At 39.8% G+C, this 26,445-nt stretch overlaps 1 protein-coding gene across 4 annotated transcripts in view; it reads right to left on the reverse strand.

Moving 5' to 3' along the window:
* Window positions 1-19,182, reverse strand: part of ncor2 (nuclear receptor corepressor 2) — a 79,919-nt gene extending 60,737 nt beyond the window's left edge. For all 4 annotated transcript variants that reach the window (XM_068604382.1, XM_068604383.1, XM_068604384.1 and 1 more), the window contains exons 1-3: window positions 18,931-19,182; window positions 2,465-2,661; window positions 1,212-1,327 (exon numbers count right to left, since the gene is read on the reverse strand). In XM_068604382.1, coding sequence (XP_068460483.1) covers window positions 1,212-1,327; window positions 2,465-2,569 — 221 coding nt within the window. In that variant the 5' untranslated portion in view covers window positions 2,570-2,661; window positions 18,931-19,182. The remainder of the gene's footprint in view (window positions 1-1,211; window positions 1,328-2,464; window positions 2,662-18,930) is intronic.
* Between the last annotated feature and the right edge of the window lie 7,263 nt (window positions 19,183-26,445).

The raw sequence follows: 26,445 nt of genomic DNA on the forward strand, positions 1-26,445 counted from the left end.
CAAAATGCATTGCACATCAATTATTCACAAGTTCTCATCCTCAAAAAAGAATAGCTATATAAATAATAAACAACTCTGGCAGGTACAAGACCTGAATCTACAGAGGGAAAGTACTATACATACTAATGTAGCATGGTATACCGATAGTAAAAAAGTACTGCGGTACCCGTACGTTAAAAATGATACGATTTTGCATATTTTAAGTATCGATACTTTCTCAAAATAGCGCCCGTGTTAAAACTGCTTTGCTCTGTCTTATGCTGCCTGCATGCACAGAGTGCATGGAGACAGAGCTCAAGGGGGCGGGGCATAAGGCTCCAGCTCACGTGGCGCAGCAGCAGCGTGCGCTCACAGCCAGTGATTGGGGGAGACATGCAAAATGGTGACATGCTGGTGGAGCGGAGGGTGGACCTTGAGCTAAATAGTTTAAGTTAAGGAAAAATTATTATCTGTAAAATTATGTAACTCTGCAATTGCTCAAACTTATGGAAATAACTATGTAGTCATCTGGTCAGATAGGGACAATAGGCCTACATAGCCAAGTATAATCAATGCTATGATGGTACCATGTAGTTTTCATTAATATCTTGCTGTATGCTAATATTATATATAATGAATGTAATTTGTCAAGTGTTTAAAAATCTGGGCAGAAACAAGCTGGTAAAAAGGGAACTATACAGATGTTTTATTTATTATTATTATTATTATTATTATTAGAGATAAATATATCAGTACCGTATTTATGATATTATATCAAATTCTGGTATCGTAAGTATCGGTATCGTGATATTAATGGCAGGTATCGTATCAAAGTCATAATTTTGGTATTGTGACAACCCTACTACACACAGTTTCATGTGAATGGTATATAGTCATGACATGGACAGTCAACAACACAATATCCATTTGGGATCCGGAGGGAAAAAAAGGAAACTAAAAAGGTGATATCATCTATAATCCCCAGCAGAGGAGGATGTTAAATAAGATTGAAGATAATATCATGCTGCAATACTTTACGGATATTAGGCTGGCATAATTTTATGTTTACGTGCCATGATGCTTCGTCAGTACTGCAAGCACTCCTGCACAGATAAATGTATATAACAAACAGCACCCTGTACAGTATGTAATTTAAAAATCAAAATGTGAATAAAAGCACAAGTAATCCTAAAGTGCCATCTAAACTTTATATACGAGCACGGTGCACCTACCTCTCATTTCCAGGCTGGAACTCCGAAAGTAAGGAGGGCCGACGGCGATGAGGCTGGGCCAAGTGGGAGCTGTAGTCCCTGGCATGATGAGAGTGGTAGTCAACCAGTCCCACTTCCTGGAACACAAACAACAACAACAACAACTTGTCAGCACAATGCATAGAACCCAAGTTAATGAAAACACTAAAACATTTCTTCCCATTCCCTGACTTGTGTCTTTTGAAATAGCCAGTTATTTTTTCTCCTGCTCTTATCTCTCCCTCTCCTATGTGTTTGTTACACGGATGGGGTAACCCATGCAGCTACAAAACTAGTTCATTTTTTGGAGCTGTGAACTTAGTTCAACATTTTCAATTATGAACTGAACTAGTTCATGTGGAAAGTTAACTTTCCCAACACTGTTTGTCATTAGCATATTGATTACTTGGTAAACTAAAGCTATGTTCATTTTAATACCAAGTTTATTTGTATACAGTAGACTAACTTTTTACAGCAGTGAGAGTAGGAAGTATGTATTTCCACACAAAAGTAAACCATCACCTTGATTATTCGCGGCTTTCGGAATGTCAAAAAAGTCAAAAATCTCATTTTTAAAAGTTGTATTATAAATGTTTGCATGCACAACTGCTTATGACAAGGTAAATGCAGTTAAATTAGCCTCAAATTTCCAATTTATTCCCGTTAATTCTCGTGGAAAGTTGCCAACTTTTAATATTCCTGGAATTTTGCAACCCGAGGTGGGACACAGCCAGTCAACTTGCATCTCATCCTGATGACAAGAGGAAGGAGTAGGTTTTTAACTAGGTGCAGCTGTGGAAATCCTGGAGGGATACGCCTTGGCTTCTCCCGTCATAAAAGAACAAAAAAGGCCCAGGAAATGTTGGAGGTCACAAAATGAACTTTTAAATCAGTGAGAGATCTCTACTCTAAAGCACGGACATATGTATCAGAACATAATCTAGATAATTAAGATAATTTGGTGGAAATAATGGGGAAGGCCTTGACTGTCAACTCAAACATAACGAGGGACCAGCTCTGTATGCACAACATAGCAACCTGGGAATGTTTCTGTTAAGAAAAGAAACAGGGAAGGCCTCCGGGGTCAGGCCCTTTCCAGTGGCTCAGAATAATGCGCTGTTTACCCAATATTCAAGCAGACAAAGCAAGAGCTACAACCAGAGTAAAAAGAGTTTTACTTTTTTTGAGGCACTACAGGTGGTGTCATTAAACACATTGTGCGCCTGGCCCCTTACCGTGTGTGCCCGTTGCAGCTGCAGTGGTAGACTCGCCGGGTTTGGCAGGTGCCGTGTGTCCACAGTCCTCCGGCCCGGCTGCACAGACTGGGGGTGAGAGGACATGCTGGCACAGCCGCTTCCTCTACAGGCAGGAAGTGGGTGTGGCTGCAGAGCAGATACTGTACATTATTGTCCGTTTCGCTTAGCCAGCAAACCTGCAGAGGAAAGAAAAGAAAAAACATGGGACATGAGACAGTATTTGTAGCTGAGCAACGCTTGTGCAAATGTCTCTTTCATAAACGTCACTTTCATACCGGCTAAGAACAATGCATACAAAAATATGCAATATGCAGGACGGGTTCTTTATTTTGGCTAGCACCTCCAGAGTAGCTAGAGATGAAAGGGTGTGTCTCTGTCTGCACCGGATATCAGAATGTCATCACCACAGCTGCTCACTTCTCCATTGCTCCTGGTAAAGGGGTGAGAGTCCCTGCACCTGCTACATTGAACCCCTCCTTCACCGCTTACTAAATGGTCCACTGTCCTCAAACTGAGGACTCAGACAGAAACCAGCCAAGTCACGCCGGCCCATAAACCAAAAATACTCTGAATTTAATGAGGCTTTACTGGCAACATAAATAACTCAATGACAGATAGATGTAAACCTCGAGTCAGGCACTAGAGCAGAGGTCTCCGACAAGTAGCTTGCTACGAGCTTCTGATTGGCATGCTAAATGTTAAAAGAATATGTAAATACATTTGACAACAAAGTCACTTTAAAAACCTGCTTAAATGTCTGTCCAATCAAATGTACCGACATTCTTCTGACACAAAACTATTATTTGCCAATTATTAGCTGTTTATTAAATAAGTTGGAGACCCCTGCATAACAGCACTACCTCAAGAGCATGTTATGCAAACTGGATCGACCTCATCTACAAGGAGTAAGGTTGGGTACCGAAAACCGGTGCCAATATACGACCGGTGCCTAGCAGACCGAAACGCAGAACTTGATGCTTCCTTTTAGTGCCTGAGCCGATTGAAATACGTTTTTACACTATTGATGACTCCGTCCTGGCAGCAGGTAACGATAGTCCATTGTTTGTATAGCTACAGTAGCTAGCTAGCCATCAACCTTTTTACAGAGAAAATGCCGAAAGATAAACTGTCAAAATAACGTGATATATACATACACACACATCTATACAGACATACATACACATCTATACAAAGAGAGAGAGAGAGAGAGAGAGAGAGAGAGAGAGAGAGAGAGAGAGAGAGAGAGAGAGAGAGAGAGAGAGAGAGAGAGAGAGAGAGAGAGAGAGAGAGAGACATTACTAATGAGGAGTGGGTCATATATTGACTAATATTTAAATAAAAACAGGAGTGCTAAGGGAAGACAGGTTTATTCTGCACACAGGTAGTGAAAAGGAAGACAGGTAAAAGTGAAAATAGAGGCAAGAAGTAAGGGCCATAATCGTATTACAGTGGCCATGCAGATTACAGCATGAATGGCAAAACACAGCAACAAATGTACTGTTAAAATTTGAAGCGCTGCTGAGGAGCAAAAGGTGGGCATTCCGAAAACATCTCTGGTCAGCTGGTTAAAGCACATTAGTAGAAGGTGGAATAGTCACTCATGACATGTGACTGCCAAAACGATATTAGGACTCCTGCCATATCTTTGACACATACACGCACGCACACGCACACCAAAAGAAGTTCATGCATTGAATTTTGTAGATGACAGTGAATGAAATTCAATACTAAATGATATTTTTCACATCTGTTGAGAATCAATGTAGATGAAATATTAATTGTTAATAATTTAGAGAAAATTGGAAATGTGCTTTAACATTATTATTATTTGCATAATAAATTAATCGTTACTAGGATACCCACTGAAAGCTTGTGTTATATATTGATGTAGTCACAAAATCAAAAGATCAAAGTAATTTGTTTAATCTAGGTGCTTTATTATGTTTTATGACAACACACAATCCAAAGAAAAGACCTTTTTGAGCTGCTATAAAGGCCTTATTTACACTGATTGCCTATCCCGCTGAGACGACTACTGTATATTTGTTCATGCTGAGGTTGTAGAACAATAATATGTTATTTTATATGAGCACCATTGAAAATGGATCAATCTAACCATCTTTAAACTGTATAAAACTAGCTCACTTGTAATCCCAGATCAGCTACATACGTTAGTGGCCATAGTTCATTATAGTGGTCACTACAGTCACAACCTGGACAGTAATGACCTCTGCAACTAGTCGGAAACAATGTCTTATAGTACTATGAACATTATCCCTGCAAGGTGCCTACATCGTCAACATTACATGGCCTATAGTAGTGTGCCAGTGTGCCAGTCTCTCTCTGACTCCTTATTGCAGTACAAATAGGGGCACTATCTACCCTTACTTCCTGCCACACTGTCGCAAACACAAAGAGTCACTTGATTACGCAAAGGGCTCTATTACGAGAGGCTGAACATGGCTCTGGCTTTAACGAACAGAGGAGCTCAGTAAACATAGGCTCAGAGAGGCCATGAGATAGGAAAACACTCCTGAAACTTTCACACCAGCAAAAGACTTTGAATTTGTGTCAGGTAGTCTAAACTGTTGCTCAAAAATGTTCAAGGAAATGCTGCACACTCGTCTTTTGTTGAGACAGACCTGAATAAACAGAACACACAAAAGGGAGGAGCTGAAGTGTTTGCGATGACCTCACTGCTAGTAAAATACTAGATGAAAAAAATGTGTGAATCGACATTGCATGCATAAATGCTGAGCAAAAAGCAACAAAAAAACAACCAGCAAGACAAATGGAGGGAGAGATAAGCCATCCTTCTTGGAAGCCTGTGAGGGACGAAAACAAGTCTAAAAAGGCTGTCACAAGATCTGCAAAGGACAAAAAATATGAATCAAGTTGAGAGGGCCAACACAATGAGAGAGCTTTGACATAAACTCTGAGGAGAATGGGGCCTTTCCAGACGAGAGGCTAAACACATGCAATGGCACCGTTACAGACACCCACAGGCAAGTCATTGGCTCACTGCCAACACTGCGAATGAACTCAGTCACCTTACTCTAGTGTGCTTTTCTTCTCCCCTCTTTTGCTTTCGTCTTCTGCACAGAGTATAGTGGGCCTCAGCCTTCAGCGGTGCAAGCCAATATTTCATCCTCTTATCCCCCACCCTCCCTCTCCATTTTAGGAATGGCTGTAGAAATACTAGCACGGAGCACACAGACGCTTCCAGCCTGCCAAGGAGAGCAGGAGGCTGAGTTCAAACAGTTTAATTCTGCTGACAAAAACAGTTAATCAAATCGTTATGTAGTCTGATTTAGCAGCTTGACAGTCAAGCACTAAAAGTAGTAATACAAGAAAGTAAACAGCTTGTAACATTATTTGAGCCTTGAAAGCATGGCTTGGACCCTGATAGAACCAAGGGTGTAATCAGCCCTTCACCATGACAGCAATAATTTCTTGTTAATCATATGCCCCAAAAAAATTATTCCATATTCTCAAGCAGAAAAAAACAAGTATTTAGCTGTCAGCAGGGGCTTCTGCAATTATGACAGCTAGAGGAGATGACGGCTTCAGTCAAATGCATAGAAATGTTGTGAAAATGCAGATGAGTGAACTGTAATAGACATAAGGCTCGGTCTGGGAACAACCTCAGAAGTCTATAAAGCAGTGCCCTAGAGAGCTGGGTTTAAGGGAGGGGGGCTGCTAGGACTCTCAGCCTAGGAATGTGGCACCCTGTCAGGTCTCATAAGGATTTATCTCCCTGTAGCCTCATTACTAAAAAGGTCCTCGACAAGGAGGCTCTCGCTCGCTTGCACTTTAACTCACACCCTCTCAACCTCAATACTGATTTAGGTCGATAATCATCAAAATATGTATTTAACAAAAAAAAAAAGTTCAATTTACAGTTTTTTTGTGCAACACTCGTTATTTGTAATTGTTCATTATATTCAAATTTTAAAATATATTAATTCAATATTAGTAACACAGAAGAATTGAATCAAATGGAGGGTTAAATTTCCAAGCATTGCAAACTGAACCAACAGGAAAAGAAAAAAGAGTGTGAGTGAGTGAGTGAGTGAGTGAGTGAGTGAGTGAGTGTGTGTGTGTGTGTGGCCTGCAGCAGCATTCTTGTAGTAAAAGCACAGGATTCAGTATGTTCTGGGTAATTTGACATAACAAAAAAAAGTTTCAATCTACTTCGTGATTTACTTCACTGTTTCCGAGTTTGGCAAAAGAGGAAGGGAAAGTCTTCGACATGTATGTAGTATTTAGCTTACAATGTAAACAAGACGCACATGTTTTACGTCTGTTGTGTTCAGGGGCAGCGGTAAGGAACAGACATTATGGTGTCACAGAAATGTTACAGGCAGTCATAACAATGAGAATTGAGCTTGAAATTGGAAGAGAAAATCACGATGCATATAAGAATAATCGTTTCCGATCCCCCTATCCAGTTCACGTGTATAAGTGAAACTAGCGATTGGCACCCAAACATATTGTGGAAAAAAATTGGAATGAATGTTGATGGGAAAAGTATTTTCCATCTACATTCATGAAGTCTAACCTCACCAATTTTCTGTGTTGTTATCAAAAGGATCTCTGTAGTTTTCTAAAAAGTAACCCTGTGTTTACCCCTGGGTACCATTAAAACCCTATTACTGATGTTTTCTGTGCAATAAAAGCTGACATTTCTACCTTAAATTGTAATCCTCTTGTCCCATGTGTTGTCAAATAGCATGGCGACTGAAAAACTAGGCTAATTGAAAACCAAGGAGGAAGTAACAGTAGAACAGACAATAAATGAGTCTGATTCCCAACACTGGAAATAAATGGTTGGATAACAGAGTGAAGGACATTAATCTGTGCTGTTCTTACTGCCCTCTGCAACATCCAAGACACTGTCTGACATTAAAAAAAGGGGAAGACAGCACATGATCAATGTAGTGCAGAGGCCAAGATATTTTACTGTGGGTACATGTTTAACCTCAAACAGACAAGATAAAGAAAGGCTTACATTTATTAAAACACATTTACAAACCTCATCTTACTTCGCTTCAACACTCAAAAATAGTGGAATACTGAAAGGAACACAAATTCTCAAAAGATAAATCTCAGGAATCCAAATGAATAAAGGTCGTCCAAATATTAGTGGAAAACAGGCCAGCTAAAGACGGCTTTAAACAGGGAAGTAAAATCAAACATTAAGTGACAGAGAACAGCTATGAAAGCTGCAGGTGATGTAATTATGGCCCGTGTGTGCCAGCTTGATTCATAGTGCAGTTTCGTTCAGGCAGGTGGCTAAAGCAATGCTATTAGTACCAAACAGAGAAACAACACCCCAAGCTAATCTTGCCTTACGGCTGCTCAACTTTCAGACAGGATATCAGTGGTCACAACACACAGCCAGCAACTGAAGACATTGAGTGTGAACACCCACAGTCAACTTTGACACAGCTATAATTTGTGTGACAGAAAGCGATACAATGGTCTTCCTAAACCACACCATGTCACACCTTTCATTTTGAATCTCACTGAAACAGCCCACTTCCCATCATGTCAACGACAGTATGATGAGCAAAGAAACACCTGATACACCAAGCGAGTAACGAAAAACAATACAAATGATTATGAAACCAAAATAAAAAGAGGAGTCTCAAGATGTAAACAGTGTTAAATTGCAGTGGACACATTCTTCATTTGGAAGAGCTTTAGTGTTGTCAGACATGCTACTACTGAATCAAAAGACACATGTACCTTTTCAATAATAAATGCAGAGAATTAATAAGGGCTGTCCAAAAAATAGCTTATTGTTGCAATGTTTTTCAATGATGGTATATAAATATGTCCATGACTACTTTCTTTTCTTTTAAATCCTGTTTTAATGGATCATGAGAGTCCTTTAAATTGCCTCAAATGTGTGTCAAACAACCTCCTTCTCCACTCCCTTAGCTCTAGATGTCGCTGCCTATTGCCCTCTAAGCTGCGGCCAGTCACATGATCCGACTAATATCACAACATTGGATCTCACAAGCAAGCAGCCACATCCTCTCAAATCGTGCTCTGGGATTCCGATTCGCCGACACATGATGGAAGTAGCAGTGTAGAGGCCCAGATTTACAAAGAGGTGAAGAAACGTGTCAAAACATTGTTCCCCCTGCAGGTAAAGTAGTCCTGACGTGCGATGTTAGACGACTATACAGTCGTCCCTCGCTATAACACGGTTCACTTTTTGCGTACTCTCTGTTTCGCAGATTTTGGGGGGGGTTGGAGGGGGAGGGGGGAGGGTATTTTTATTTTTTACAGCTACAGTATGAACGCCCATTGTGTTCTGCACCCTGATTGGCTAAGGGACTGCATTGTACACCCTTGTCAATCAATCTCCTTTGTGCAGTGTCTCCTCTACAGTACAGAATACGATCGGTTGAAAAGACAGCGGAGCGGCGCCAGGACAAAGACGCGCGGTCAGAAGACCGTGTAGATTGACCATTAAAATGAAATTTGTTAAAAACGTTTGGGCTTATTTTTTTAAATCTGCGAAAGTTTGAACTTTGAGAGTGTTTAAAGAGAGAAATGTGAGAAAATGTTAATGCCTGTCTGAGAAAAGTGTATTAAAGTGTGTGGTTGGGGGTTTTACGGCCTTAAAACATGTATAATAATTGTAAAAAATAAAAATAAAAAAAAGCTCATTACTTTGCGGATTTCGTCAATCGCGGGTTATTTTTGGAACGTATCCCCCGCGTTAAACGAGGGACTACAGTGTTGTATGTTGCGATTACGTCTCACGAAATTTTGGAGAAGCGGGAACTAGGTTCCCGTGTATTGCAGACATGGCCAACGCACGCGAGCCATTCAGGCAGCAATATCGCAGAGTTAATGAAAACTGAACCTGAAGGAATTGGACATCTTTCAATTTTAATTAAAAACATGGGTGAGTTTACTGTAACAATATGGGGAGTCTATTTTTTGCAAGTGTAGATCAGGTTCAGATGATTATCACAGTTGGACAAAAAATCTTAAGACTTGAATGTTAGAGGAAATCCTGAAACTTGAAATACAAGCAACTATAAGAGTTTTTGGGGTGGGGGGGAGGCTGCTCTGCAGTTGCGCTGGACTGTAGTGCAACTTGGTGGAGGAAGTAAAGGCAATTGTTCTAATCGTCAGTCAGGTGAATTCAATAAAAAAAAAATCGTATTGGAAATGACAATTCTAAAGGGTAGTTTTACCCATGACTATTGTCTATCATTATACCCTTAAAGACAAAAAAGGATCAACTGATACTTGTGTCATATCCAAAAATAAATGTTGGTCAGGCCAAATCACATGGGATATTTCTATTTTGTAACAGATGATATCTATCATTAGCATTTTCTCAGCACTGTAAAAGTGAGTGTCTGACAGCAATGGGAGGGAACCGAGCAGAGATGAACAGGGCCAGTGATTGGCTGGCCTGTACCTCCAGATGTGATCATCCAGCTGTATCCAGGCTGGACAGCAAAGCAGCTATTGGATTTCCTGCCTGTTCTCCTGCTGCCGGCTGCCTCAGCGACACTGTAAAATTACATAAGGCTCTCCCCTCCCCCACACTGTTGGCCAACATAGAACAGAGGCTTCACTGCCTGCACATCACACAGTACTTGTTCTTGATTCCCAACTTCAAAAACATTTCTACAAAATAATGATTCCTCTGGGATTCTCCCACATGCAAAAAGGTGTTCCAGAAATATCCATTTAGACAGTGTCAAAAAGCGCTTGTACACATCAGATTATGCTTAATTGACTAACCTACTAAGCAGTTACATGCATGTCAAACATTGTCAAAGAGGCTGACTATTTGTTAATTTTGAATGCCCAAAAGTGCCATCTACACACCCTATTGAATGGCACTACACCAGCACACACTGTGACAGCTCTCTGACAAATCCCTCTTTATTCTCTGTTGGCTCTGTTCTTAAAGCCCACCTGACATTCAGCTCGCCATGCTGAGAAGCAGGAAATAAAACTGAGGAGTGCACTTGTCTGCTGGGCTGACCTACTTCCTCCTCACTGCTACTTAATTATTCAAGAGCTTTGAAATGTTCTTCTGTATGGCAGCATGCAACCCGAGTGCCTCTATTTGCCCCTCATGACAGCAGACTCAGAGCTTCTATTTATGCATGAGAGGGTTCAAGAGTATGTGTGTACAGTTTGAGAGTGTCCATGTGTGTGCAATGCCAAACACTAATGGCTATAAATGCTGGTGCTATTTAGACAAACAACACATCCAAACTAGATTTGATACAGAAGGTTTTGAATTATGGACAGACTGTGCAAACACAGACTAGACGTCACACCAGCAGCTTGATGTTTTGATGCACTCAGGGGACTTATTTGTTCGAAACTGCACTGTCATGGATCCAGTGACATGTCAAGACAGGAGTCTAGACATGTCACAATTATTCCCCACCATAAGCACACTATAACCTGTAATTACGGTCTACTTTGGCCGTAATACTGGGATTGCACCAATACTACTTTTCTTTCAGACCAATTACAAGTACTTACATTGTAGTATTTGTCGATACAGAATACCAATACCTAATAATACCATTACAGATCTAACAATGACTTTGAAATTATTTTCAGACGTTCCTCAATTTCTGACCAACAAATAAAAAATACAGTGCAATGCTGTTACTTACATTTTTATTTTATTTTCCTGATAAACATATCATAGTTAGCAGTATCAATGTTAACGTTAAGTGCGTCTGAATTTTTGTGGCCAACTTCCTTGCTAACCCCTTTCACTATAAAAACAGCTGGCTGTCAAGCAAGACATGGGAACTTAGCTTGGGTCTCCTGAATGTTCTTGAGGAGCTGTGGGATTTGGGCCATAATGATCCTGCAAGTAGCCACAGTCCCACAACCACACTTGCCAACTTGTCACTGGGCTCTCACTACACTGGATGAAATACAGAGTATGCCGGGAAGGCACGCAGATGACAATAATGGAGCCAACTTTCCATGACAGGTGAACGGTTAACCAAGAAAGTATGCTTTGAACTGGTTTGTGTTTGGTTATTGTTGCAGCTTGGTAACTGGCCTCAACTGACAAGATACTTTAGTAGTATTGGGTGTGGCTGCATCAGTAGTTTTACGAGTATGAATAAATGAGTACAGTATCGGACTAATACCTGCCCCAGTCACATGACACTAATATTTCTACTGAAAGATCATCAACCCTGAAGTGTGTGCCCTTGGCTATCCTTACTTGCGTGCTTTACAGAATGTGAAAAACAAACTATGCTGTAACACATTCCTAGAAGAACAAGTTATGCTAATCGGAGATAAATATAATGCTATCCACAGCTGTAGCGTACACATAAATAAGACTCATGTCCTGTAGCGTGCTGTCGTCTGTGTTGCGTAACAGAGTCAAGTGAATCACTTACCACAGAGCCATTTCTAATCTCTCCTAATCCTCTGCCTGCCTCTTTTTTAGTGTGTTTAAATACGAGTGACTAGTTTTTAATAAGAACTGTATTTCACAGCAATGGAAATAAAAATAGACAGGCTTATAAATAATAAATGGATTCCACGTTTGATTATTTTCCAATAACACATAAAATACACACAACAAAATACAATTCAAGTGATATTATATAAGGGTTTTGAATCATGGTCTTTTGGACTTCCAAATGAACACAATAAAGGATGCAAGTAAAAAATTTAAAAAAAAGTTACTAAAATGTGGTATATTTGTCTGAAGTCTACATTTATTAATCAATTATTTGATTAACAAGGAAAATGCTTTAAAATGTTGTGTTGTCTCTTCAAGCTGAAAGGTCACAGAATGTCACTGGTGCCACTGGTACCTTGTGCAGATTAAAATGTTTTACTTCTAGCTTGAAGCATATAGTCTTTCTGTTCAATCGTGCCTACCAATTTTGAATAGAGATGCCAGTCAAACTTACACGCAAGTTAGTTTTATACCAATATTAATCAGTGTCTGATTAATATTGGTATGACGCTAGCACAGGGTTAAAAAAAAAAAGAAGCTGATTAAACAATATAAAATAGAGAGGTATTAGACAGTGAATTATGACCCTTTCAACTTATACAAACAATATAACAATGGTGTATACCATATAAATTAAACTTATAATTGCCAAGTTTCATTAGGAGGTATTTAATTAAAAATTACAATACATTATTTCCAAATCACTTGGAGTGTGTTTTGTGCAAATAACCACATCACAATGAGATTAAGAATTTTTGACGGTTCAAACTTTTGGGAACGTTTTTTTATGACTAAAAAAATGAGTCTGAAGCTTTGGTGTAAATTATAGTTCTTATAACTATAATCAAAATTGGATGAAATGGGATCAGCAGGTCAAACTATGAATCTCAAAAGAATTCCAATCAGTGCATCTCTGAATTTGAGAAGATCCCTGTTAAAGGCATTTGAAAAAGTATTTATGACAGACTACCTAACTAAACTAAATTGAAAAATAGAAACCAAACATGAAACTATCTTGACTCAGTTTTTGTCATTGTGGTTCCAGATAAAAACAAAGCAATAGTGTGCAGTAAGCATTTCCAGACAGTTATTGCTGACACAGCACAAGTTATCAGTTTAGTCTCTCCATCACAAAGGTGTAGCGCAACTGCAGCTTGACAACAGGACTGGCAAGTCTTTCACACAGGAGGCAAATGCATGGCCATAAGAAAGAGAACAGAGACAATGATAATATAAAATACATTTGTGTGTACAAGAGCAGCTGGTGATCTTCAGATAATCATAATAAACAACGAACTATTAGAAAAACTAATGAGGAATTCTGGTTTCATTCATTTACTCAAAGAAAGTGCATTCAGCACAAAAATTAAATAAGAGATGTTCATGAACATCAGTATGTGCGTTTCAGTACCATTTTACCTTGTTTTTATGTTTTCCTACCACTGAGGTATTTTAAAAAATGCTTGTAAAAAGATATGTAAAGCAATCAATTTTTACGATGCAGTAGTATGAAATTCATATTTTTTATAAAAGTAAGAAATGAAAAATGAACTAGTTCCTATCTATAAAACTCAACTTTGTCATGCAGAAAAGTTGCATCAACAACATTGCTAGCGCTTAAAAATATTGCAGAGATACATTGCATTTGATTATTTTCAAGCAGCATCACAAATTCCTTTTGAGCTCTGCAGAGCGGCAGAATTTGTCTGACTTATAGACCCCATCGAGCATTAGCCGAGGAGCCCCAACTCCCTCTCTTTGATGAAGGCATCCTGAATATGACAGTGGGAAAGTATAAAAAGTGAGGACAAAAGCATGAGTCTAATGGCTACTTGCAGGATCAGTATGGCCCATATGAGAACGGTACGTTCCTCAAAATAACATGCCCCAATCCTGGTTTTTCCACTTGGCAATCCCATGAATAACTGCTCAACCTAAGCCCCAGGGTGGCCACTGGAACCGAGGTGGTACTATGTCCGGTTCAATGGCACTTTGACAGAGTAATTTGAGGGATTGCAATAGACCAACTGTGCCTGATCTTAATATTCCACCACAGCGAGTCAAGCATAACATTACCGACACACAAAAACTACCAGGTGCAGTCCACTAGTGAGTAAGAAGTGCTAGACAGCTGCAGTTACTCATTCTGTGAGAGAGGGAAGGGGTTGGGAAGAGGGAATGAGCCTAGGAGGCAGTTTTATTTTGACTTCCTCATATTTCCCACTTTGGTTTCTGCGTGGTAACTTAAGGGTTTATAAGATACACTGCAGCATTTCGAAGTTGAGTTATTTCTGTATGATCATTGTTTTATTTGCTGTGATTTAACTAGGCTAAATATAAATTCCAGTTCAAAATGTAGTGAGAAATGCTCATTGGGGAACAGTGTTTATTTAAATGGTTCATCTTAAATTAAAGAAGATCACCTCTGAACACTCAGATGCAGAATATTGGTCTATGCTAATTACAAGGCTAAAGAGGATGTTGATTTAATGGTAAGTCCTACCTGCAAATAAACACCCAAAATTCAGGTTAAGATTTCAACAAAGGCGGTATCAATACAAAATGACACAACAGTGGCAAAAACACTATGCTAGTAGAACAGCAGCTTTATATGACAAAAGCTACAGCACTGACATACAAATAATGTGCCAAAACGACTGGAGCCAAATTCTTGTAGTTTTTTTTCCCCCTTCTTCATAATGGTCTTTTTTTTACTTGCTGACACTTGTAAGTAATTTACTAATGAACAATATACATTTTGTACAATGAAATGAATAGTTGATTCAACCTACCAATTGACCTAGCAATTTTTCTCACATTTACAATTACACTGGAAAACATACATTCAAATTATTGTCTGATTGTGGGATTAATAGTTAGATGACCACTTGGTTCAGTTGCAGACCTACTTATGTGACAATTAATTACATTTTTTGTGAATGAATGTACACTGGTCCCCGTTTATCGCTGGGATATGTTCTAAAAATAAAAAACATTTTAAAAAAATAAGCCCGAACATGTTTAACAAATTTCATTTTAATGATCAATCCACGAGGTTCTCTGACAGTGCCTCTTTGTCCGGGCACCGCTTTGCTGACTTTTTATCCGGACGTATTCTGTACTGTACAGGAGACTCTGCACGGAGGAGATTGATTGACAAGGTGTACAGTACAGTCCCTTAGCTTAATGAGGGCGCAGAACGCAATGCGCATTCATACTGTACGCTGTAAAAAAAAAAAAGCAACAAAAAAAAATCTGCGAAACAGCAAGTCCGCAAAAGGTGAACCGTGTTATAGCGAGGGACGACTGTAATGCTTTTCTTCCCGACAATAATAATGGTGAGGATTCTTCTCTCACAGAAAAAAAAAGAGCAAAGACCCTCATCTTTTCAGTTTCGTAACAGTGTTGTGTTTCATAAGAGGAGCAGAAATTGAACTAGCACTGAAGCGGTCTCCCTGAGGCACCACACTGAGCACAAGATTATCTTTGCCCCCATTACCCCTTTGGATAAGGGAGAGATATCTCCTCACTCTCCTTTAACACTCTACAATCCAAACAGTTAAGCGTATATTTTACTATGAATGCATCTCCAGGTACCATGACTGGGTATAAGACCTGAATACAGTAAATACAGATGTATTAGAGAAGTACGGCTTTCATTAACACCACCCTAATAAGTAAACACACTCTTGATGTGTTGTTTTTGATGTAAACAGCTACCATTAGCAGTTGAGTGGAGGCCCAACCTTTCACTCTGCCTTTTCTGTGTTTCTGTTTTAATATATTCATAATAACTGTATAAAAATCCTAATCTTTAAAAAAATAAATAATTAAAAGAGCATGTTGTGATCAATCTAAAAGATAAACATCACCAAAATCAGCAGATCCCCTCAGCTTTAAAGACCTTTAAAACAAGTATCAGCCTATTGTTAAGCTATCTGCAACTTCACAGTTACGGCTGTAATAAAGTTGTTTTGCAACAGGTGTCCAGGATCACGACATCATTGCAACATAACCGCTAGATGGGTCTGATTGCTAAGAAGTTTGTCATATCAACTTACAAAGGTCTCCTGTCCCTAAGTGCCCCAAAATAATTAGTTATTGTAGGTTCATGTTCCAAGAAAAGCATTCTCAAAATAAAGCCTTACTCAACACAGGATGAATGGCAAAGCTAGCTTGAACTAAATACTAGCTTGTACTAAATACTTAATTTCTTTAGCGTAATGTCCACTCCTTATATTACAAAATTCTCCAAAAGAAAGGATACTGGAAAGAAAGGAACCTGTGATGTGGGCACAATACAAATGCATGTGATAATTTATGTCTCTGCCAATATGACAAAATGTCCATATTTATGTATTTTACACATGATAGGAGTGGCAATTGCTGATGCTGTTGACTAAGGCTTTAGGAATGTGTAACCGATTCACAGTAAGAGCCCTTATTATAGTTGGAGAAAGAGTTGATTTGTGTTGCAGCAAACATTATGGTTGCAAGGTTTGTCAGTGTTTTATCCTATAACTGAAACTGGCCGCATCGCCTGAAGCAAGGACCACTCCGCTGGCCTAATAAAATGTAATACACTTTTGTGAAAATACGCACTTAAAAAAAGGTACTCTATTGAAATTCAGAGCATTATCATAACTGCCAACAGCTGTTTGTCATGTAAAGAAATAGTAGAGTAGAAAATGAAGTTGCTCTCCCTCCGTGTGTGAGTTGTAATCTGAGTTTCTCTGTGGTTTGTTTACATAGCGGGGCTGCCATCGCCTGCTTTTTAAAGCGAGCATCCACCAAAGGCACATGGGGCCCAATCACGAACGAAGGCGTTTAAAATCTATGCGCTGCGTTATTATCCGAAGCGCTCGACAGTGTACAAATTAAGTTAATTATGAAGAATGATAAAGACGATGAGTGTAATATGACTAAACTGTAGTTGGAAGCAATCGAAAGGCATAGATTTGGGAAAGTTACGCGTCTGCGCGCCAAGTTACAAAAATTCAGAGGTGCCCATCCAAGAGTTGGGACCACTTGTCTCACCTCCATGATCTCTTCATGTGCTGGCATGGTGCCTCACATTGGCTTTCCTATGGCGAGGATAAATTACACGATAGCATGCCCCACTGGCTAGCAACCTGGAGGATTGCCACATGTTAATGCACTTTATTTCATATGATATTTATAGAATCCAACACATTGTAACGTTATACACATCGTATCCTGGGGTGATTGCCAATACACAGCCCTAATTAGATATGCTTTGGATTTCACATTTAGGACCTGTAAACGTTAGGAGAAACAGAGTACAGGTGTCTATATATTTTCATGAGCAAGGCTAGGCTTATGTCATCAACAACTAAGCGGATCATTCAGATCATGGCTTCCCACTTTGACTCAAGTATTTAAAAAATGTTCACCTTAAACTTTTAACGCCCCAAAAAATCGAACTACACACCATCTAAAGATTATGCATACATAGTTTGAATATCTGTAACTTGTGTGTTTAATATTAGTTAAAGGTTTTATATTCAAAGCAAATAAATCTCCCCAGTGCTGTGCTCAACTATTATAAAACACACACTATTGTTTCTCAATAACAGATCAACACAACAATTAAATATGTGGATAAAGGTGCAATGCCAGATTTAGTTCCATGCTATACAAAAGTCTAGGCACAGAAGACCACATTTGGTTGCATCACAATTTAAATTAAGTCACCTTAATTTACAAAAGGCAGTGATAATGAAGCAGAAAACGTTGATAAAATGTTAAGTGACAGCAAAATGTAGAATGTATGTGAATACTGTACCACGAAGCGCAGAATCCGGCGTCAAATTCCATGTATGTGTGAATGTTCATGGCCATTAAAGCTGATTCTGACATGAATAAGACATCCGCTTCTTTCCACAACACATGGCTACTTTGTTTATGTCGGTGATCATCTTATTTGGGGTTCGGCATTTCAAAAGGTTTGGTTGTTTAATAAAAATGTCAACTATGTTTCTTTGTAAAGTTTGACAAAAGTATGCTCAGTCAGCAAATGAGACTGCTTTTCACAACAACGCTTGTTTACCCGCAAATAACTACTATTAGCTCAAATTAGTAACTCTGAAACAGCGCACGCAGAGAAAAAGTAAACGTTTGAGAATTTTAACTTGGAAAAACACGGTTTTTCACGAGAGCTTTTCCGTTCCTGTCACAAAAGCAATGCATCTCTTTGAGACACCATTTAACGTTATGCACAGTCAGATTGCGTTTATTATAACTTGTGTCAGGGACCAAACACCATTGTTTATCGCTATTCTAGCAACAACGCAACGCGTTGCCAACATGAGATCAGCCATCAAGTCAACTTCATTATAAAACTAATGTATACAACCCCAGACGTCTGTGTTAAAATCTGTGTGTTAGCAGGCTAACTCGAATAGCATGATACAACAATATACACAACGATAATTGACACTTACCGAGCAATTGATATTATGTATTACTATGGGGTATTGGTAGCGTGGTGTGAGAACAGTGTGTTTAACTTGCTCAACACGTACAACACGATTAATTAGTTTCAATAAAACTGACGTTGGCTCTTCTACAGTTCTGACAGCTAGCTTGAGCAGCTAGCGCCGATAGCTACTAGCTAGATTAGCTTAGCCATGTAGCACGTGTTCATGATTTATAAAATAATTAACTAACTGACGACAGCCAGCCGACTATGAATACAGATGTTGTGTGGCGAACGAGCTAGTAAAACGTTTTTTTGAATTACTACGTTTCCCAAATGTTCGTCGAACAACGTATTGTTTGTTACCTTCAATGCAACGCATAGCCTCGAAAAAGGTCAATTATGCTATGTTGGTTGCTTCTCCAAAGAATAGCCGGACCCCGTCGTCCAACAACAGACAGCCGCCCCCCCTCCAAAAAAAAAACGGACAACCAGCAATGGAAGCTAACTAACCTTAGCGGCGGGGCAGGAGATACCATCCGGCGGTGCTATCGTACAGTAGCCGATGTTCCGATCCTCGTCAGTTGATCCAAATTATATTAAACAGCCCTTCTCTTCGATTGATTGTCTCCCCTCTGAATTAATCCACAAGAAAGAGTACTTTTCGTTTTCATTTGTTCCGCTGGCGGTTTTCAGATATGTCGAGTCTGTTCCTGCACAACACACAGTGGTGTAGCACTATTCTCTCTAAGCCGCTGCTGCTGCTGAGACCACAGCGGGGCTGAACCGCCTCTCTCTCTCTCTCTCAATAGGTCCGCATGCTCTCTCGCCCCTCCTCTTTACTCAAGGACTATGCTTTTCCCATGCCCGCAGCACATTCAGTGATTAAGTCAGTGATCGTCACAAGGAGCCAAAACAAAATATATAAACAACAAGTCATTTTTTACACCGTTCCTCTTTGGCTCTGATATGTATTTCTGCACACCACCTGTAAATATCCCACATAGACATGTTCACGTTTCTGTATGGGTTTAAGTAAGTGTATGTATCCCATATGATTTGATATTGTGCACATTTTAAACTACCCACCTGCTTATCTATGCACATTCAATCATATATATATATATATATATATATATATATATATATATATATATATATATATATATATATATATATATATATATATATATATATATGGATATATCACTACACCTTTGCTGCTCAAACATATTGTTGGCACATATTGTCATTTTATCAACAGCTTGTATTGTCCCTGTCTCTCACGCTACATCTATGAGGACAAACCCCTCTGTATTCTTTCTCCCTTAAAGCTCCAGTCAGAACTCAGAGGTTTTAAGAGGGGTCAGTTCAAGCGTTGACACTCCAGGAAGTCTACATCTGTGCTGCTTGATGCCCGTGGAGAAGTACAAGCTGTGAATACAGCAACTTAACATTGAAGGATAGTATTTGGGAGTTCACAACATCCCATGCTGTGTACATAGTTGATGACTCCACTGAAGCCAGTGCTTTCTAAATGGTCTGAAACATCTTTTGTCTGCTTCACAGCTATACTGGCTTCTAAAACTACCACCCACACTGCAGCTATTTCAGTCACACAAAAGATTTAGCTTTAAAGTCAATTATTTATGTAAGAAACCTGCTGCTATGTATAATCTTGAGTTTGGCAAGCTCAGGTAATTAGTTAAACTCAAATTTATGTTGAGTACTTTTGATTTAGTATTATATCATTCCATTTGGATAAGGTGTTGACAATCTGGCACATTTCAGGCAGGCTATATCTTGACCTAACTTTCAGCGGATTGTTTTTCTTCTCTGTCTTTCTTTCTGCTCTGTGGTTTGGGAGACCCCCTCTAACCATCAGTATAACCATCATCTCTTCACCCAGCCATCACTGAGCAGGAAAGAGCTGTTTATTTCAGCTGGGCTTTCTGGACCAAGGCGCATGTCGGAATAATCTATCCCCCATCTCCGTAATGCCCAATTTGTCAGCTCACTGATTAAGCACAAATGTTTCTCGCCAGTTTTGATGTCAACAGCTGTGTTTAATCTGCAGCCAGAACCCCTGTGGAGTTAAATGGAGCATCCGACAAAGCACAAATGGCCAGGTGAACTTTCTTGAGATCCTAAAAATACATGATACCTGAACAAGAGAGAGAACTGGGGAGTATTGTTTCAATAGATCCAAAGTCCACATGAAAGACATCAAGAGTGACTGCACCAGCTAAGCAGTCGTCAGAGATTTCAAAGACCGTCGGGTGATCGATGTACTGCAGATAGTCAAAAATAAAAATCTGTAAGAAAACAGAAAATTCTTTAGAAACAGAGAGGAGGCTGGAGGGGAAATCCTAATGAAAACATTAATCTTAAAAGACTCAGTCTACCAGATTGATTGAACTCCCAGTTGTGAATGATCAGCTTTGATTACAAATTCATATTCTCCCTTGCTGGGGCCATCTACCTGAGGTGTGGCTGATTACAAACATACTATTACACTCATTCTTAGTGTTTTCTATTGTCTTCATGGTTAGTACTTCTGGTGTATTCAGTTAAACTTAAACTAATTGGATTGAAGTATAATTCAATCAAAATCATACAATCATGAACATGAAATATATGTAGCTGAAATCATGTGTTTCATTTTAATGTGATTTTTAGATGAAGGTGATGGATACTAATTGGCAACGGTTGCTATTTATAATGTGGTATAATTACATGTCAAGTTCTTCCTTTGGCTGTGATGTACATTTTTAGCAGAGACATAATTCATCTTGCCACATTGCTAGCATTTATTATTGTCACGACTGGGCTTTAGTCAAACAGCCTGGGAAAATTACCTTTTTCTGTAGATATCAGAGGAAGGCAGCAACCAAGAAAAGATTTTTTTTATTGTATCTGCTCAACCATGACAGTATTTTCCTTGTATCATTCACAAATCAGGCTGGGTTTACGAAGTCAGGGCTGAACTTTATTCACCACCACACAAGTTCACTTAACTACCTCCTGCTCGCCACAACAAAGTCAGCACTGAGAGCAGAAATGGCAGCATCTCTCTGAAGAGTCTACTACTGCCTGCATTGTTGGAATTCCAGTTTAACTTCCTGAGTATGTCCACACCTGGCTGACTGCCAGCACACACATTTCTCTCTTTTCCCCCCTTTCCTTTCCCTTTATCAAGATCATATGTAGTAGCTGTTACTGTTGAAACATAACATCAGTCTTTTCCAACATCATGTTTTGTGTCTTTCTTACTTATCTAGCTACCTACCCCCTCTCTTTATCATCTATCCATCCACCCACCTATCTATCTATCTATCTATCTATCTATCTATCTATCTATCTATCTATCTATCTATCTATCTATCTATCTATCTATCTATCTATCTATCTATCTATCTATCTATCTATCTATCTATCTATCTATCTATCTATCTACATGCGCTAACATGACGTTAAATAAGGCATCTTATAATGTCATGTGTTCTCTGTTTTCATGGGGCAAATTGTGGTGAGTTTCGTCAATATTACTGGCTGCCATGGGCGTGACAGACATATTCACACTTGTTCCCATGTCCAAGTGAACCCCTGCAATGAAACTGGCAGTAGCACAGCATCGCTGGAGCGGAGCTCAGTCAGCCATCTGTTAGGTTGCATGGATTCATGCAGAGTAGACTAGAGTGGACCTTGTATGGACATGTTCTTGCATGACTGTTATGACATCAATGTTCATCATGAAATGAACAAAAAAAAACATTCCTGTCTCTTTCTAATGAAAAAAGCATGCAAGGAGAGATGAATCATTGCCTTCCATGTCTAATCCAGGATTCAGTACATTGCATAAATTAGAAATAAAGACATCATACAGCATACATTATGCATATAGATAGCCTTCACACATAAAAACATATTTTGGCATTGACAAGGCTTATCAGAAATATTATATAGCAAGTTTGACATCTCACGTCTTTAACAGACAGTACGAGCAGTGACAACACTGATGCATTTTACGGATGAAATTGCTGTGAAGAAAGCTAAAAGGAATCAAAGTGGTATTCTGTTGGCTTGGATATGGGAATGACTCGATGTCTACCTTTGTTCCAGCAGAAAGTCTTCTCCCAAAAATAGACATCACTCTCGCAAAAAAACAAAAACATTTTAACCCAAAGTTAAGATAAGAGTTCAACTTCTTTCCAGCAAGGACGCATAATGCATTTTTTTTTTCTCTTCCCTCCAGGACGAGGCCAGTTCTGGCTACATTTTTCTCGCTAAGTGGTTGAGCCATAAGCCCAGAGGTGAATTGCAGCTGCTCAGCCAACTTAAATACGACTCTACTGGAAGTGCTGAGCTGGACGGACTTTCACTGCTGCGTCAAATAATGTTAAAGTCCCACCCAGTGCTGAGTCCTTCGCCACTTCAGAGCACAACCTTATCTATCCAACCCTTTGTCCAGCATGGTATCTCACATGCTGTCAGATCCCAGCCTGCTCACATCGTCCCTTCCCCATAAACTGTGAATAACATGTGTGGGAAAATACTAGATTTTCCTAAAAAATAGGAGGAAAGAAGGAAAGGGATGTATATGGGTTGCCATAGCACTATATAAGGGAGAAAGGAGAAGAATCGTGGCATTTTCACTGGGAGGACTGAAAGGGGCGTCGTTCAAAAGAGTGCAGAACCCCCATAAATAAAGCTAATGAAATGGAAGTTGAGTCTGGAAAGAGGTGGAATGGCTGGCTGGGTCTTACCCACTGTCTGATTTATCCTCAGTGTCCCTGTGAGCACAGCGGGGAGATCCATTACCTCACCTCATCAATAACATCCCATGGACAGGGAAAAAGGCCTGCTTTCCACACCGACACCCACCCCAGGGACCAGCTCAGAAGGCTCACTCAGTTGAGGAGAGGAAGCTGGCCTAATGTAGTCACACAGAGAGCAAAAATGTCTCCATTGGGGGAGGGGTTGCTTTAGGCTGGGATGTGTAGGGGGTAGCTCAACATACAGCACAGAGCAACATATTGTCACAACTCATAATCACATGCACATGCATCTTATAAGCAAATGAAATTGATGCCTTTGCCGTCTCCGACATGGACATTCATTCTTATTCTGGAAGTCGATGGTGAAAAGATATGCATGTATTCCCTGAGTCAGTTGATGCAGGGCCCTATCATAAAGGAGAGTGTCAACACACAGAGATAAGTGTCACCTTCATTAGATTTATGAGAAATGTTGCCAATAAACTAGAACAGTCAAGGCGTACGCATGCCTGAGCTCATGATGCACTCTCAACAGAGCAATGATTTAAATGATCCCAGAGAGACTGGAATAATGAAGGTGCAGGAAATTGTTGTTTGATGTAACAGAGAGAATTAAAGAGAGGCATGTGATAAAGATAATATGGCTTTGGTATTGTACACCAGAAATGAGGTGAAATGTCAACAGAGCTTCTGGTCTACAGGGAGTTGATAACAGCACAGAGATAAGAACACAGTGCAATAGCAGATACTGTGATTGGAGTAATCTCTGTCACACACTCTCTTTCTGTGTGTGTGTGTGTGTGTGTGTGTGTGTGTGTGTGTGTGTGTGTGTGTGTGTGTGTGTGTGTGCGTGCGTGTGCGTGTGTGCGTGCGTGCGTGTGTGTGTGTGTTTGAGAAGGATCTTTCATGTGCTTTTTTGAGTGAGATCACAAGGTAGTGGCAGTGTCTGTGTCAGGGTTGAGTAAGAGACACCCTGAGGGAAAGGCTTTTCAGCAGCACGGCTGAAAGGAGGAAGCTCGACACTCGAACATGCCTCAGAAAGACACTGAATAAAACCCTTGTCAATCACTCCTCATTTCCGAGTCCCCATTTTTTCTTCAACTGCTCCAGTGTCAGCTACTCAAATGTTAGACTATGATCATGTAATTGAGGATTTCACTGCTTCTAGCAGGAATCAAGATATGCCCTTGGGGAAATTCTGGTGTTTGGACTGAGAAAATAATCATTTTAGAGGTATAAAGACTGTCAATTGAGTCTCTCTCTTTAAAGCTAAGCCTCCACACTGTACTCTGTCATATACGGCTATCTTCTCTGTGTTATGAGGCAACATAGTGAGCCTTAGCGTGAGCATTCAGACGTCAAATACCCCTATTGTCAAACGGATCTAAAAGAACAATGGTGAGATTTTAGGATTTATAACTAACTAACAAACGCTAGTCTAAAAAAAAAATCAATATCTAGGAAAGTATCTTGATTATACAAATCTCTCAAAAACTGATCTTTTGGTCACTTTGCGGCAACAGAAACAAGCTGTAAACACAAGTGATATCTTGTCACTTTGTTCTGTATATGAATGGTGAACTTGTTAGTATATTGTCGCTCTTAGATATGGAGCAGCATTAACATTCATTTGGAGTCCTGCTTCTGGCCTCCAGGTGGATGTAAAACCAATATTCACTCTCATTTTAGCTCTATTCTTGGTCTCTCTTTACATTAAATACGCAAGGCAAACACAAAGGACCGTGTTGCTGTATATGTCCTTGAGGAAGAGGAAGATATCCTATTCAGCAGCTTCTGTCTGGCTCCGCTGACACCAAGGTCAAAATGTACACAACCCTTCTCAGACGGGAAGGAGGGAAAATAGTCCATCAAACAGCAGTGAACCAAGCGCCTGCATCCTGGAAAGCGTTGACGCAGGGAAACAGGGTCCTCTGAGAATAGAGCCCGCACTGTAAGCATCTACTACACTCTTTGAGCAATCACAGTGTATGCTCCCCCCCCCCTTTGACCTGGCCTTCTGTCCTCTCGCACAAAAACACAAAAACCAACAACACTTGAAGTGTGTTTTCAGAGATGACTTCTGGCATGCTCTTGTGATTGCTCAGAAAATCCTGAGATGGTGTGCCACAGATTTATGTGAAATAAACTCCCACAGCTGTCAGATGGCGTTCATGTGAGTATAATCAAAACCTTATTTGGACAGTATGTACATTCCTCTGAAACAGTGTGGTCTTCCATGACAACAACACACATCAGAGTCTATTGTGTTTGACGACGAGAAAAAAATACACGAAGGCAGTCGAAAGAACCGAGTTGTCCTTGTGAGAGAGTAACAGAAAAATAATTTAGCCTTCGACTGCCAAAGCTAGTGAGTCACATCCGATCTGAAAGATTCTTGTCAGATGTGGGAGAGTGGGAGGTGTGTGTGGGCTGCAGAAATATGATATATAATAGCTGCGATCCAGCCTGCAAGTGTTTTTTCTTGAACATCCAGAAATGAATCCATCCACCTTGGATTGTCCTCAAGGCTTTTCGCACTAAGAATGTAATGTTAGTAACAGATTTGTAAAGGGTCTTTGCGTGTTTCTGTCCGTAAGAGACAGTGTGGAGACTGTAAAGAAGGCAAACAATACACTTTATATGCCGAACAGCTTGTGTGGGAGGCATGTTGACTGTTTTCTTTGAAATAGGTGAATGAAAATGATATCCTCTCCTTGTGCTCTTTGTACTGTGTGTAACTTGACAACAACTAGTAGCTTGTGGCTTTGCACTCTCTGACTTTTGCAACTATTTCAAGTGCCTTACGTTAATTATCATGTTGATCTATATCTGCCTTAAGGCGTTTAATCTCTTTCTTGTGATTATTTTGGCTAAAAAGGTCCTCTCCATCACACCCACTCACTATCTGTGTCTGCTGAAAGGAGCAGTCCTCATTTTGATCCCGGTAATGAATGTTGCCCAGCCAGGTGGCAATAATGTGCCCATTCTACTGTGTTTCCTTCCAGGGGTCAGGGGTGCTGGGTGATTAACACACAGGATGTGACCTTTAATCCACTAGCAGCTCCTCACAGCATTAATCTCCCCCAGCCAGCATTTAGCTCTGATAATGGCATGTTAATTAATTACTCTTTTGAGGTGAGTCAGCCGGCACTGGATGCTCAAAGAGCTGGTTAAGACCTTGCACATGTTCTCAAGCATGCAAGTCACCTCCAGAATATCATACATGCATACTCAGAACTTACAATGTGAC

Source organism: Clinocottus analis, unplaced genomic scaffold, assembly GCF_023055335.1.
Source record: "Clinocottus analis isolate CAN_PGR_092001 unplaced genomic scaffold, fCliAna1.0.p SCAF_7, whole genome shotgun sequence".
Lineage (NCBI taxonomy): Eukaryota > Metazoa > Chordata > Actinopteri > Perciformes > Cottidae > Clinocottus > Clinocottus analis.